We start from the raw sequence: 15,904 nt of genomic DNA on the forward strand, positions 1-15,904 counted from the left end.
AATGGACTCTACAAGAAATACTGGAACTTTATTGATGTAGGCTATAAAAATAGAATCTTGAAAGCTGACAGCATTTTCCTTCCCCTCCCTCTTACACCAAAGAGAGTCAAGGCATTCAGCATTAACTTTCTTTCTCACGCTGTCTTGTTTCCCCAGGCTGAGGTCATGTTTTGCTAACCATCTCTGTTTAACTTCTCCAGGGTCATCTCTGTGGTTTTCTACATTTATTCTGAGCCATTCTGGCAACTGATGAAGAACAGATTTTATGCCAGTGTTTGTTATTAATCACATTGATTTGTATTGTGGATGTACTGTGAATTATTGAAAGTCTTTTGATTATGTTGAGTCCAAACCTAATCAATCAATCAATCAATCAATCAGTGTGCCTCCAATGCTGTTTCCCTTTGTCTCCTTTCCATCAGCCTACATACATACTTCCTGGCTTCTGATGAAACTCTGGTAAGGATCAAAGAGAGAAGGAAAATCTTTCCCCCTGGTGCACAATAATAAAGTAAGTGGACAGGCAGGGGGATGGAAGAAGGTTGTAGGTTAATGAAAGGAAGGCCATTAAAAGTAGGTAAGTCAGTGGAGGGTATAACCTGAGTGTGCCAGATTCAGAATCAGAAATAACGCTGGGGCACTGTCATTCTTGCCAAACAAACATTACATATTTCCTTTCAAATTTCTCTCAGTATTTTTTTGAGCTTATTTCATTATTTGTGGTTGCTATTCTGGGTATGGTTGTTCCCTGCCTCACATCTTTCCATCACCCTGAAGCCTTCATGGCTATCTTCACTCCTCAATTTGAAAAAGAAAAAAAATCATGTGAGTAGATCCCTCAAGATGTGTTTGTCAGGATTTAACTGAAGCACAGGAAAACAAGAGAAGCTGAGACTGCTGGAAAGATGAAATTCACATACTTCTCACCTATCCCATAACAAAGAAAACACAAGAACTACTCCAGTGAGTACTTCAATGAAATTCTTTCCCATAAAAGCAATTTCAGTAGCAGATTATTATTTCCTCAAACTGAATGAGAAACAGTAGAGGAAAAATGCAGGAGAATTCAGTCACAAAGCACTATTCAAAACCTTTGGGAACTTAATATCTGTGCAACTGACCAACATAGTCCAATTATTAAGGTCTGCCGCAAATCTATTTATACAATCCTAATATATGGACTGTGAGAAAGGGTGCTCTAAGTTTTGAATATTACTTCACAAAGGCCCCAGCAGGTGACAACAGGCAGCATAAGTCAAGCTTGGCTGTTCCCCTAAAAGTAAGCAGGGAGTCAGACCTAGTTAGTACCACCAGAAATTACCACAGCTGTAGGTTATTCTGGAAAGTTGAAAGATATCCCAGAAGACAGTGGGAAACAAGTTCCACAATGCTGCCAGGAAAACTGCATGGACACGTCCATGGAGTTACCAGCTATTTAGCTCAACTTGAGGAACTCTTTAGCTTACCCCAAAGATCAGGCTGCCGCTGATATTGACTTCCTTTTTGTACCACATGAGAAACACAGCTATTCATTCAATTTTTATATTCCATCGTACAATCTTAACTTTACTGAAAATAGTGAATAAACACAGGTCTTCTCCCCACTACCAACTTACATTGTCTTCTAGAGACATCCAACCACCACTGCTTGAACAATGGCTCGAAGATACTATCAAAAACTGTAAGTCATGAGTGGAAAATGGCCACAGAGTGCCAATTCCATATGAATATCTCAGGTGAGATCATCTTGTTATTTTCTGTTGCTTTTGTCTCCTTTAGTGGATAAGCCCACTGGTCAAAAAATCACATAAATGACCTTTTTCTGGATAATTCCAGCTCTTCTTTCCATAGTCTGGGCTGTTCATGTTATGACTTGCAAACATTTAGTGACACAAAATCAATTTAAATTCAACACTACAATTTAATTGGTTTGGACAACACTGTGAAAAACATTTATGTTTACTTATTCATGTGTTTACTTTAATTGTTGAATATGTAGATCAATCAGCTTAATTGGTGGGAACCAATTTTAATTGGAAGCTATAATTTTAATTATCAGGGTTGAAAATTAAGAGTAACTTGCTTTATTTTCCAATAGGAAATCCATCATAATCTGTTCCAGGAAAAACAAGTTCTGTAGAAGCTGAAAGACTAGCAAATGAAATATTATGTACACCTTTTTGCACACTTTACCACAAACACACACACACACACACATATAATATATGTAATGCTTCAGATTTTATGCCAAAAATGTACACAGAAGACATAAGTGTAGCCGCTGTCTGGAAGTCTTTAAAACAGTTGTGTCTTCTAGTATTGCACAGCAATTGCAGCAGTTAGTTATGCAATATGGGGAAAGGCATGACCATCTGCTCCAAAATGATTTTTTCAAATTAGTGCATGCTTACATACATGTCTCACTCTCTCTCTCTGGACAATTCCACTTTGCAGCTTAAGCTGCTTTTGACTCCCAACTTCCAGTCTTGATTGCAGTTGGTTGGCAATGAGGCAGGACTGGTGCTCAGTCTGGACTGACTAATTGTTTCTTTGGTTCTTGCCTTTCCCAACCATGCAGGGAAGCCAAGTGTCACTAGTTGGCTCTGATGTGGACGGATCTATCAGTGTCTGCCTTTTCCTTTTAGTGGCTGTTCCCTTCTCACTAATCGCCATGCTTTCCCAGATGTTTGTACACATGGATGCCTTCACACACACACCCCTCCCATGATAACTCTTTTCACACTAGCATACATCCTTTCTTTTTCCCCTTATCATAGCTCCAATGAGAGAAGGACCTCGTCCATGTCTGTGCTCAGGAAGCAGTGAGTAGCCCATATTGGCAATGGGTCAAGCACAAACTGTGAATATGCCATTTGAAAAGAAGACTCTGGCCCATGAAGCTTATATCTTAACAGACCTATTAGTTCTTCATATGTGTTCCCTGACATTGCCAGTTGTGGTATCTTATTGTACCAGGAAATAAGAAGGAAAATATTCTAGCATTCCTTATAAAAGGAATTATACCTTTTCCTTTCATTTTAAGTTACAAGTTACATCAAAATGACACTGATCTTGAAATTTTGAAAAACTAGCAATTTGTTAAAATGTTTATTTATTCATTAAAAGGCAGATGCTAAACATTTTTCAATTCACTGATAAGGAATGGGTCGCTCTATAGTTATTAAAATCACAGTCACATTTATACAAATCAACAGAAACTATATCATTTAATTCCTGCTTGGATTCCATGAAATTTTACACTTCCATTCTCCCTCTTGCCCTTGAATAGAGAATCTTCAGAGGATATATTTATGCTATTTTTGCAAGTGAGGCCCAGTTGAAATACAAATGCCATTTTGTGAGTTGGTGTAGAAATGATAACACGAATTGTCAGTACAGATCTCATCTAACACTCAACAAGTGCTAAATACTAGCATGAATCAAAGTACGCTAGGAATGTTAAGAAGGCACAACTTTGCTGAGATGCTTAGCAATTTGTAAAGGTCAACATGAAAAACCTGGATACTGCTTTCATTATTAGATCTGTAAGAGGAAAAAGTATATTTATAACTTTATCAAGCTTACCAAGATTTATCAATGGATAGGAAGTTATTTGATAGGTGTGCGTAAAATATATATCTCCATTTATTGCTCCTTGATAGGTTAAAGACATTTATTAGAGCAGACAACCCTGCCACAGGAGGAGGAAGGTTTTTTGTGATGCCTGACCTCTTCCACAAATATTTCAGCATTTAACATGCACTCATGGTGTGTTCTGTTCTTTTAAGACTCCTAATCAGGGCCCAAGTACCTGCCAGTAGATGATGGAATAACGGAATCAAGATTGAGTTTACCCCCTGAAGTATGTGCTACCACCAGATTGATAAGCACCTACTTGGTGTCCTGAAAATTCAACCCTGCTGCTCCTACCTCTTGAATCTGAAGCTGAAAAACCAGGGACAATCATGCTTATAAATAAGAAAAATGTTTCGCAAAAGAAATGCCTTCAAAAGACCAAAAGGAAAGGACTTGGGAAGAAAAAATTAAATGGGCGCAGACTGTATTTTAAAATGATAATTTGCTACAACAGTATCATTCCTTTCCCCCTCAAATGGAAAAACAAGATTGGCTTAGAATTTTATATGCTATTTTTTTCCTAGGAATAAGAACAATATGTGAGCAGATATGGATTACTTCTAGGCCAGTGTACCGGCAGGGTTGTCATCTCATGGTTAGCACAGCTGCAGCAGGTGTGCCAAGCCCAACCCCTCTCTCACATCTGCTTAGAAGTCAAGAGTTACCAATCTGCCATTTCAGATCTGCTAACACAGTATATGGAAGTGGCACTTAAAAATCAGGCTTATCTATCTATCTATCTACACACACGCGCGCGTGTGTGTATGTGTATATATATATATAGAGAGAGAGAGAGAGACACACACACACATTACATACATTACATACATATATAAGAACGAGTTCCGTTCCCAAGGTCTGTCCTTAAGCCTAATTTGTATATAAGCTGGAACAGTATTATTGCATAATACTGTATAAGTAGTAGTGTGCAATTAACTCAAACCATTGTGCATTTAACTCGAATTTTGCTACAATAGGCTCCATTCTTAACTATGGGTCATCCATAAACCGGGAGCTTTTAACCTGGCTACTACCTATATATACACACATACCCCCCCCCCACAAACATATACATTCATACACACATACTACATACAATGCATCTTTCTACGTGTCTTTGGCTTCAATTAAAAATGTATATGGATTTATGGAAAGATGCAAATATGTATTTGGAGACACAAAGTGACCTGTTTCAGAGAAAAGGAGTTGGGGTGTTTATACTAATCTGAGTGCTACACATGCAGGAATGCTCTGACAGAAGTAGAAACCGTTAGCAGTACAGGGAGAGGGGAACATAATCCAGTGCCATGAATGGACTAAAGCCTTATTTATTTAAGAATATTTCTATTTAACTTTTCAAATCCTATTAATTAATTAATTATGCATCGGGCATAGAAGTATTTTCAGGCAGGGTTCAAGCATCTGAATTCCTCCATATTAACCAATAAATCATACTCACAGAAAGACAGTATCTCAAACAAAAGACTAGGCTGAATATATATTTTATTTATAGATAGATAGATAGATAGATAGATAGATAGATAGATAGATAGATAGATAGATAGATAGATAGATAGACAGACAGACAGACAGACAGACAGACAGACAGACAGACAGACAGACACAGACAGACATAATTTAATTAGTGCTATTCAAAGCTAGGCTTGTATCATATAAGCTGGCTCTCAGACAATTGGGATGTTGACAGTCTGACCACTTGCATGTTTACTCAGAAGTAAGTTTTATTAAACAATGAACAAAAGACTGCAGACTGCCTACTGGGGTATGGGCATGAAAGAGAAAAATATGTGTTTTATTTCAAACCTGAAGCAAACACATTATGCCTTGTAAATTCGGATTAATTATTCTAGGCAGGTTGTGGCTCAGCCAAAGCAAAACCCAGAACATCTTGGTTGTTCCTATTCCATTCTACTGATGTGGCTTTGTATGATAAGATTTTTAGCCCAATCTCATGCATGTGTTAATCAAAAATATACTTTGTTTTCTAAGCTGAGAATTACTCCCAAGTATGTATGCTTAGAACTACAGTTTACTTGCCTAAAGTCTACAGCATACTTTTCCAGCTACAGGTACTCCTCAACTTACAACCACAGCTGGGACCAGAACTTCCATCGCTAAGTGATGCAGTCATTAAGTGAGTCACGCCCGATTTTACGACCTTTTCTGCTGCAATCTTTAAGCAAATCACATAGTCGTTAAGCAAATCTGGCTTCCCCCATTGACTTTGCTTGTCGGAAGCCCCCAGGAAGGTCGCAAATGGTGATCATATGACCCAGGGTACTGCAACTGTGGTAAATACATGCCGGTTGCCAAGCACCCGAATTTTGATCATGTGACTGTGAGGATGCTGCAACGATCATAAGTGCAAGGACTGGTGTAACTTCCTTTTTTCAGTGCCATCATAATTTTGAACGGTTGTTAAATGAATGGTCGTAAGTCAAGGACTACCTGTAGTGCCCTTAACAATATTGTGATGCTTACCTAAGCATGCATCTGGATCAAAAATTGGTGAATCATAATCAATTGCTCTAATGTAACTCTTTGGGCTGTTCTTGGGAATCACAGGCAAACAAAACAACACAGGGAAACAAACATTTTTCATGTCTGGCTTTGTGAATGTTAAAGTGCACCCTCTCTTTTCAGCACTTGTGTATATATTATAGCAACTGTATTCTTACTGTGCTCACAGAGAAGTGGGTCTCATTTGCCAACGTGATTGTTTCAACTCACTGGCTACGGCAACCCATGTGTTTTTGTTGATGTCATAACACTACATCTTATTAAATGGAAGTCATAGAGATTAATAAAAAGATTATGTGCGTCCCTGTGGCTAATTGGATTAAATACCAGGACCAAGATTGCACAAAGGAACAGCAGCCACCCCAAGAACAAAAGGCTGCTGAACAACCCTGAAACAATGAAAGTTTAAAGTAATTTGACATTAAAGAAAATTACGAGAATCTGTGTGATACAGCACTTTGGGTATACTGTAGTGCTAGAAAAAACCCTGTATTTTAATATTATTACTATAACAGACCACCTACAACCTAAACATAGGACTGAATAGGCAATGAATGACAAAATGATTGTGTTATTCAGATAACGCAAGGACTTTTTAAAAATGAGAGATTTCTCCTAGAAAACATTTGCATCACTTTGGAAAGACTTGCCATTTGAGAGTAGTGATTGTAATGTAATGAGCAATGTTCAGTTAAAACTTGCTACATGAATGTAAAATGTTATTTGAAGTACAAACATCCAATGCACTAAAGAACAGATACATGGCACGATGCAACAGGACAACTGCATTGCTGATGCTGTTTAACTGATTTAGTTTCATGATAATGGTTGGCGATAACTATTACTTAATGAAGAGGGTATTAATATCATCCTTTTAATGGAGGTATAATCAAGTTGTTAAAAACTTGTTTGAAACGAAGTAGTGAATGTATATCATATCAAAATTTGTGTCTTTCAGGAATAAGATTTGCTTTATAGGTATACAAGACCATATTCAAACATCCTTGTCATCTAAAATTAGTTGCCCAATGGTGAAACAAAGAGTTAATCATGTTTGTGAGAATAATATTAAAATACAGGTTTTTTTCTAGCACTACAGTATACCCAAAGTGCTGTATCACACAGATTCTCGTAATTTTCTTTAATGTCAAATTACTTTAAACTGTCATTGTTTCAGGGTTGTTCAGACTCAAAAGATTCACTTTTGAGTAAATTAAGTCCAAAATGCTTCAGTTTATTTAGAGGCAAGCTGCATTAAATACAATGAGATTTATTCCATAACATATGCTATGCATTCTTGATTCTTCAGTTATACACTCACATGGGGTGACCATATACGAGTTCTTCAAGAAGTCAAGATGATACTGGTTTAGCTAAATTGTCAACTCAATATTTAAATTTGCGCACCATCTCATCTAAAATGTGAGTGGTAAGACATCACTGGTACACCAATTTTAAGAGCGAACAAATATGTAGAGCAGAGCTGAGGGAAAGAAACACACACTACAGATATAGGATGAAGGAAGAGAAATTCCTTTCACCTTGCACCCTTCCCACAGGAACAGAGACCTCATGGACCCCATCCAATAATCTTCCTAGGCCATATTAAACTCCTCAAAACTACACATAATAAGAACCTTGCATAAGTTTAAAACAATTAATAAATAACCCCCCCCCAAAAAAATTTTGAACCATAAAAATTAGACAGCTGCCCGGCCCTGTGTAACTAGTAGATTTCAGTCCTGAATTCACCCAGAGACAAACTGGTCAACAAGTAACTGAGTTGCATTTTGAACTTTGGCACATGAGACAGTTTCCCAGCAATTTCTCATCAAACTATTTCATTAGGATAACAACTTTGAATCTCATTTAAAGGGTTCCACTGTATCTCACCAGTTTCCTGGCCCCAAACAGCATTCTTTTACTCCTATAGATTTTCACCCCAGCCGTTGGAGTTCTCTTTTCCTTATCGGGCTGATACAGACCTGAATCATCCTCCTTTTTTTCTGACAGGGGCAACAACAATGAGGGGAGAGGGCATGATACAACTACTCATTGTTTCGTTTCACAGAACCCTGCCACAGGGCATAGATTAACACCAAAAAATAGATGGCTACAGCCAAAGAAGACCATTTTTCAGAATGCCTCCACTTGATTAATGAAGTCATGGCACAGACCACGGTTGACTTTCATCATGTGCTCTATATTCTCCGCTCCTTTTCCCCTTAGAACTATCAGCTTCAGTCAGAAATGTTTCATTTTTTCCCTTCATTTTTTTAAACATCTGAAGAAAGGAGCACTGAGAATTATGGTGCTGTTAATAGTATTCGGATGCCCAAAGGGTAGCAATGGAAGGCTGTTGTTTTGGTACAACAGAATCCTGTACCACCTTTATGACTTGCCAATTGATTACACTATAAACTTTCATATTCCACTACTTCAGATCAATAAAGGAATCACATCTGTAGGCAGTTAAGTCTTGAGTACATACAAGTATAAAGATGGATAAAGAAATGGGAAAGAAGAGTTCCTTTTGCTGAACTTCCATTTCCACTTGATAATGTTTTTGTTAACTCACTTCCATGGAACTCTGGACATAAGATGATGAATTTATTCTATATGCTGTAATAGAATTATGGGAGAACAGTGGGAGCTTTTGAAAAGAAGGGTAAGGGGGACAACTGCCAAGGCTGTTCATGGGATGGATCAAAAAAGTCAAGATGGCACCCACAATTATATGATTGAAGTCAACATGTCAACTTTTTGGACACATCCTCACACCCACACACCCACCCATCCATCCACCCCGCAGATGTCCCTGGAACTGCCTGAGGTTTCATACATGGAGTGGCTCATCCCAGGCATAATTCAGTATGTGAAATGTCCAGGTTGATCCAATTAATATATAACTCCATGTTACAGAATTATTAATTGTATTTTCAATTTTTCCTTACATGTATTAAGTCAATATGGTCCTGTTATTTGTTTGCGAAGTGAATCAACACATGGCCCATGAAGTCACAGTGCTTGGCCTAGTTGGAGGGTGTGAACATTGAAGCAACCATCCTCCACCAGCAAGGAATACTCACTGGCTCAGCTAAATTTCTTGGTAGGCAGCACTGCCTTTTTTTCCCCCCTTTTATAATTTTATAAATATGAAGTTCAGAAATTATTAAACAAAGGGGGAAAAAACCTGAACTCCTCACTTCCACACTATGGAGTAGTAATGCCATTGCAAATAACCTGGAAAAGCAAATAATCATATTATTATACTTCCCTTTTTGGAATCAACTCTTTCCACAATACAGCAGCAAAAACAACTAGCTCCTTCTCCATCTTTAATGGAGTTACTGGATCACTGGAAAAAGTTATTCTAATTATTCCACTCACCTTCATAGCAAAAATAAAAACTGGCCCTTCCACATTAAACCCCAGTCCACCTCATCCTTTTTTTCTGAGTGGTAAAAAAATCTAGGCTAGAAAGTCTAAGAATACAATTTTGCAATCAGGTCTGGCTTCAGTTACTTCTGATATCTTCAATTCAAGATGACATGAACTTTCATTCACAAAAACTCATGTCATGGTAAATATATTAGTTCTTTGTTGTGTTTGCTGCAGTGTTCTTCTAGAATGACCAACAGTGGTGGAAATTTTTATGCACCATGACTCAGCTTACTGATCACAATAATGAACTGTAAGCTGTAGATGTAACCATTTTTATGCAGGGCTTCCCTGAGACCTGAGAATTATTTCAAGAATTCTGTAGAGTAAAAAGGTTGAGAAAGGCTGCTCTAGAAGATCCTATTTTGTGTCTCATTGGTTATCAATTGGCTCAACCTGCATTGAACCAAAGAACAGGCATAGAAGTTTTTTCGCACTGACGCTGGTGACTCTTTTTTCTACTTAGTGATCTTCTGTAATTATCTTGCCACTATAGCTAATGGGTGGAGTTTAATTCTATAGAAGGTATGTAGTAGGGACCTAACTAATTTACTGAAAATGAATTACAGTCTACCATACTGCAGTCAAGAGTATTATTATCTATTTTGTCATTGGAAGCTCATATTTGAATTTGCTACCAAAATTGGTATTCAAATAAGATAATATATTTTGAAGTAATTCGTAGAGTTTTCACGTAACAGTTCAGGTAGGACAATGACAAACAATTGTGTTAGAAAACAATGATTAGAATGATGAGGGGGCACATTATTCCTGTTGATTTTCCAAAATGAAAAATAATGGAATACTCTATTTCCTATTGGCTTCTGAAGAAAGGGAACAATGGGGGCAAGTGACAGAACATATACAGTCTCACTATGTAAATTCTGTCCCTTATATACTGGCTTGCAGTGTCCTGAAGTATGAAAGGTTGATGCTCAAGTTATGACATCATGATGTACTGTACATTTTATCATGTTGGTGTCATTGTGGATAGTTTCACAATGTTTAGTTTCCCTTAGAAAACATTTTATCCCTAAGTCTGTCCTACCAAAAGGCAATACTGGAGATATTGTTAGAGATAAGTAGTTCTGACAATTTCTCTGTCTTTCATTTCTTATTAGTTCAATCCACTACCTTCCACACCAGTTATACTTAAAAAAAAAAAAAAAAAGTCACAAAATGTGTAGGCATTTGAGGGCAACTTTCTCTTAATTCTTACTTCGTATGCATTTTCTTGCACTTTTCTCAAATCTGCACATTTTAATATGCATTTTGGCTTGGAGAACTGCATTGAGGAAGGTATCAATGGACAGTTGCTTTCCAAGTTCACGTATTAACCCAAGAAGTACAAATTTAGTAGCTGCTTCAAGCAGTGAACTAAATGAAACTCTTGGTACCTCTACTTACCACTACAGCTAAAGAGGTGTTCCATGACAAACTCAGTGGCAATTTCTATCAGTAACTGGTGTCGGCCCTTTGTCTTTCCCCAGTTATATCATGAGGTGCTTGAACATCTTCAGTAAATTTCCGTATTTGTCAATGGGAGCCTCAGATTGAAGGCACTGTGAACATCAGGTACATAGTGCTACCACCTATGCATATGAATTCAAAGTAGGAAACTAAAAACCATGTGTTTTTATACTCAAATCCCAGTATCAGTTCTTACCTTATGCTTTTCAAAGACCAAAATAAAAATCAATGAAAATAAGTGTCATTCTTTTATTATTCATTTTAGGTGCTTAATTTTTCAGAAGTACTGAAGATAGCCATAATTTATTACATCATAGGAAATGTAATGTAACCCTAAATGTAAACCTTTCAAACTGCCTTGACAGAAAAACCTTCCAAAATAGAAATGACTTCATGCTATCCTGCAGTCTCTGCAATTCAGGAATGGAGGAATGCCCTTTAATATCGCCTTTTAAGCCCTATTGTATTCAAGGAAAAAATTTGTAAAACACTTAGGGCACCATACAATTTTCTCTTCTCCTCCTGTCCCCCATTATTATCTTATCTGCACAACAATTCTGCAAGGTAGATTAGCCTAAGAAACAGTGCCCGCTGGCCCAAGTTCAATGATAAGCAGGATAGAAATCCAATTTTCCTCACTCCTTGTTCCGCACTCCAACCACAAAGTCACTCCAGTCTACATGTTGTTTGAGCCTCTAAAAATAGTGACTCTATTATCTTCAGCAACCATAATGTACATTCCAGTTCTAGTACAGTTGGCTAAAAATGTTCATAAACCCTATTTAGGAAAAAAAAAGTTGGCTAAAAATAAAGCATTATGAAGAGCCAAGAGAAAAAACCCTTCTATTATGCAGAATCGGAGTAATAATTTTGTGGAAGAATAAAGGATTTTAGAGGTTTTTATGACAAGCAATCAAAGCAATGATGTCAACTCTTTGACACTTTGGTGCCAGCACTGTTATTATGTAAGTGTAGCTCATGCCTAGTTTATGAATCAGCAACATTTGGCATGCCTCCTTCTTGGTTCATCTGCTAGAGCTTCTACTTCATGACCTCCTGTTAGCATATTCTGTTTAGGTTAATGGAGTCCTGTCCTTTGGCTAACTGCCTTCATAATTCTTCATCCATCCTAGCTGAATTTGACTAAGAGTCTTTCACTGTTGTTGCAGCGACAAATGACACTTCAATCAGTTTATTCAACGTAACCAACCTCTCAGTGTTTTGAGATGTATATTGTTAACATAATTCAAGATAGAAACTTGAAAGATCTAAAGAGTGTTTGACATCTGGCACACTGACTCAATTAATTACGGCACTGAATTAATTAATCTGTTGGCTCCCTAGAGCCAACCACCACACATTTAAAGTCAAGCATGTAATACTTCTTAGAATATAAACCAATTTACAGAGGTACAGTGTTTAAATTTTATTAAAGACTGAATAAAGGAGAAAAATGATTTCTGTACAATGAAAACATGCTAAATTGCAACCACCTTGTTCAGTATCAAAGGCATCAATGAAAGATAGTAAATTTTAAGAAGTACCAAATCCCTATGAATCATTAAATGCTTACTGCTAAGATTGGAGAATTGCAGACCAATATATTCCTTTTTTTTTTCCAATTACAGTACTTCTTTCACCAAAAGGGATATTATGACTATCATATCTGCCCACTTGGTGAACTGCTAAACAGCTGTCAATCTCATTGTACAATTCTGGGACTAATACTCTTCATTCCATTTAACACATATATTTCTAGATATTTATATTTTGAAAGCATGCTCGAACAGACAAAAACTGTGATTTTAAATATTTAGACAAACACCTCCCTGGAAGTTACACCTATTTTTAACCACTTTGCACACTTCCTGACAGCATACTTGTGCCTTGACAGGGGCGGAAGGTATGGAATGGCTAAACTACTGTTATGGTTTCCCTGCCATTGCTCTATGTAGAAAGTTGCCTCTCATGCATGGCTGATACAGAGACATTCTTCAGAGCAGGAGATTGACTGGAGAAGGAGCCCGAGTTGCTAAATATTGTGTGAAAATGGTTGCTACTGTCAGGGGCTTAGTTCTATTATCAGCTAAGGCAAGTCACAGCATTCCGATGAGGAATGGTATACTACATTCATGATGAAGTTAAACTATTCCTAATGACCAAATGTGTACTAAGAAACATTTTATTAACAAACTTCAATGACAGGAGAAAGAGGAAGGCAAGTAATGACAACCATCACGGAAATCTGCTCAGCTGGACTCTTCACTTGGCACCCTCTCCCACCTCCCGCACAGAACCATTGCAGTAAATCTCAGAAATGTAAAAATAGCCAATTAGTAAAGGGCATATTGTGCTACACTGTGGCGTATGGGATTGGGAGAAATAAAAGCTGTATGATGCACACAATGTTCTTAATTTCATAGCATGTCCACCCTTTGAAAAGGCACGTGCCTAAACAATTGAGTTTTCCATGAGATTTCAAAATAACAGAGAACTTTAACTCAGGCTTGTAATATTAGATTTATAATTTTGAAAGACAATAACAATATTCTCTACTTTACCCATTACCAGATTGTGCTAGCATTTGTAATGAAGCATACTTTATTTACAACATTGCACAGTTAAATGTATTTTTATGATTATAGCATAGTCTATACATTTACCTCTTGGCTAACTGAAAATAAATGTGTTAGAATTCCTTGCTTTGTATCATTTAAATAAATATATATGTTTGTTAGTAAATATCATGCAACAAAATATTTTAAAAACATATCACGTTGTGCCATATTGTATAACATTATATTGTGTAATAAACTAAAAGCAAATTGTTATAATAAAGACAGTCGTACGATCCTATAACTTTGCCCAAATCAAGATTCCAGCAGTAGAATCCAATGCAATGGAGGAATGACGGTATGATCCTATCAGGAACAAAAGCAGACAAAGCTCCAGCAGAAGTTATGGAGACTAAGCGTCCAATGCTTAAGCATCTAGGAACACACCTGGAACCACAAGGACTCTCAAGCTATGAACTTGCATTTCAAGTGTAAATACAGCCTCACCTAGTTTCAGTTTTTAGTTTAAGTTTACCTTCAGTCATTACCCTCTTTTTGTCCCCACAGATTCCAAATAACAATTCAGATGTCTACAGAAAGGAGGGCTGAGTATCGTAAGCATACTGGCAATTTATAGAAAGGAGGACTTATATGTTTGATTAATAACTGCAAACACTCAAGGAAGCTAACAATGTTTAAAAACAAGAGACGTGTATAAGACATCAAAAACACCGACTGAAATGAACAGCAATTAAAATTGCTAAAATCAGCTAACAACTAAAAGCCTAGCAAACGAAAATTGCCTTTACTGATTTTCTAAAGACTAAGAGAGAGTGGGCAGAATGCAGTTAGTTATTTATATTAATAACGAAAGTTCTTAAAGAACAGCAAACAAAGCTCCAGCTTTTGGTACTTCTTAACGTACCAGTGTGTTGTTATTCAAGTCCATTTTCCCAGCAAAGGGCCCCCATGTTGTTCCAACCGGAAGTTGCTGTCGACTCTGGATCTTGCGTTCCCCATCCCTCTGGAACATCTCCAATTCCCCTGAGAAACAAAGAAAATAGTTTATGACATTAGACCTTATCCTAGAGGAATCTCTCCACTGTTACCTTTCCTAGTGAGCCAACATTTAGGCAATATTTTGTTTCATTAAAATTACTTATACTCTGTGGCAGTGTTTCTCAACCTTGGGAACTCTGAGGCGTGTGGACTTTATAACCTTTATAAACCCATGCTGGCTGGGGAATTCTGGGAGATGAAGTCCACACGTCTCAAAGTTGCCAAGGTTGAAAAACACTTCTCTGTGGTGGCCATGGGGAGTGGATCAAAACAGGCAAGATGGCAGTCACAGCATCATGATCCAAGCCCCACCCCATCTGTATGTGGGTCAATGTCACATACGTGTTCCGAAGTGTGTGACATTGACCCACATACAAATGGGGTGGGGCTTGGATTATCATTGTGTATTCTTGCCTGGAAAATTAATGATCTTGAGTTCTTCAGAAAATACAAATACTTTCCCTCCTTAGAGTTATTCTCACTATGTAAATTTGTTTATCAAGTGTACCATATTCCTTGTATTTTTTAAAATACTTATTGCAATTTTTGTAATAATTTGTAAATTAAAAATACACAATATCTGGCAAACCTTGTCATAAAGGTACTGACTGAAACCATGAGAGAAAGGTATATAAATAAAGGTGCTAACATTCTTACAGCAATCTGTCACTAACATGACTCTGAAACCCATCCAAACAGCTATAAGTATTCACTTCTATTTCTGTACAATCAAATATTAAAAGCTAGTACTAAAAAGTTGGTGGGGTTTTTTTCCCCTTTTTTTGCCGGGGGGGGGTAACTTTGAATTAGATAAGTCCAAGCAGTTTTCTTGGCAACATTTTTGGGAATGGTTTGACACAGCCTTCTTCTTAGGGCTGAGAGAGTGACTGGCCCAAATCACCCTGTTGGCTTTTGTGCCTCGGGCAGGACAAACTCACAGTCTTCTGGCTTCTAGCCTGGTGCCTTTAACTAAACACCAAACTGACTCTCAGCAAGTATGTAACTTGTTTCTCAATGATTGCAAAAATTAGATAAAGAATTCATACAGTAAATGATACCTGCTCATGCTTCACTGTGCCATTAAAATGTCTTCTGAAAAATGTTGGATCCTGTCAGGCAGATGGCTCTAGCTATTATTTTAATTCCTTTCCTTAATGCTACTGGATAGCTATTAATCAGTTTGGGAAAAAAGAAACTGAATT

At 37.3% G+C, this 15,904-nt stretch overlaps 1 protein-coding gene across 4 annotated transcripts in view; it reads right to left on the minus strand.

Moving 5' to 3' along the window:
* ZFPM2 (zinc finger protein, FOG family member 2) overlaps positions 1-15,904 on the minus strand; it is a 334,837-nt gene that overhangs the window by 164,794 nt on the left and 154,139 nt on the right. For all 4 annotated transcript variants that reach the window (XM_088149049.1, XM_088149048.1, XM_088149050.1 and 1 more), the window contains one exon: positions 14,569-14,687. In XM_088149049.1, the coding sequence (XP_088005175.1) occupies positions 14,569-14,687 (119 nt within the window). The remainder of the gene's footprint in view (positions 1-14,568; positions 14,688-15,904) is intronic.

Source organism: Python bivittatus, unplaced genomic scaffold (genome assembly GCF_059951505.1).
Source record: "Python bivittatus isolate LINGU-HERP-01145 unplaced genomic scaffold, Pbiv_v1 ctg000590_np1212, whole genome shotgun sequence".
Classification (NCBI taxonomy): domain Eukaryota; kingdom Metazoa; phylum Chordata; class Lepidosauria; order Squamata; family Pythonidae; genus Python; species Python bivittatus.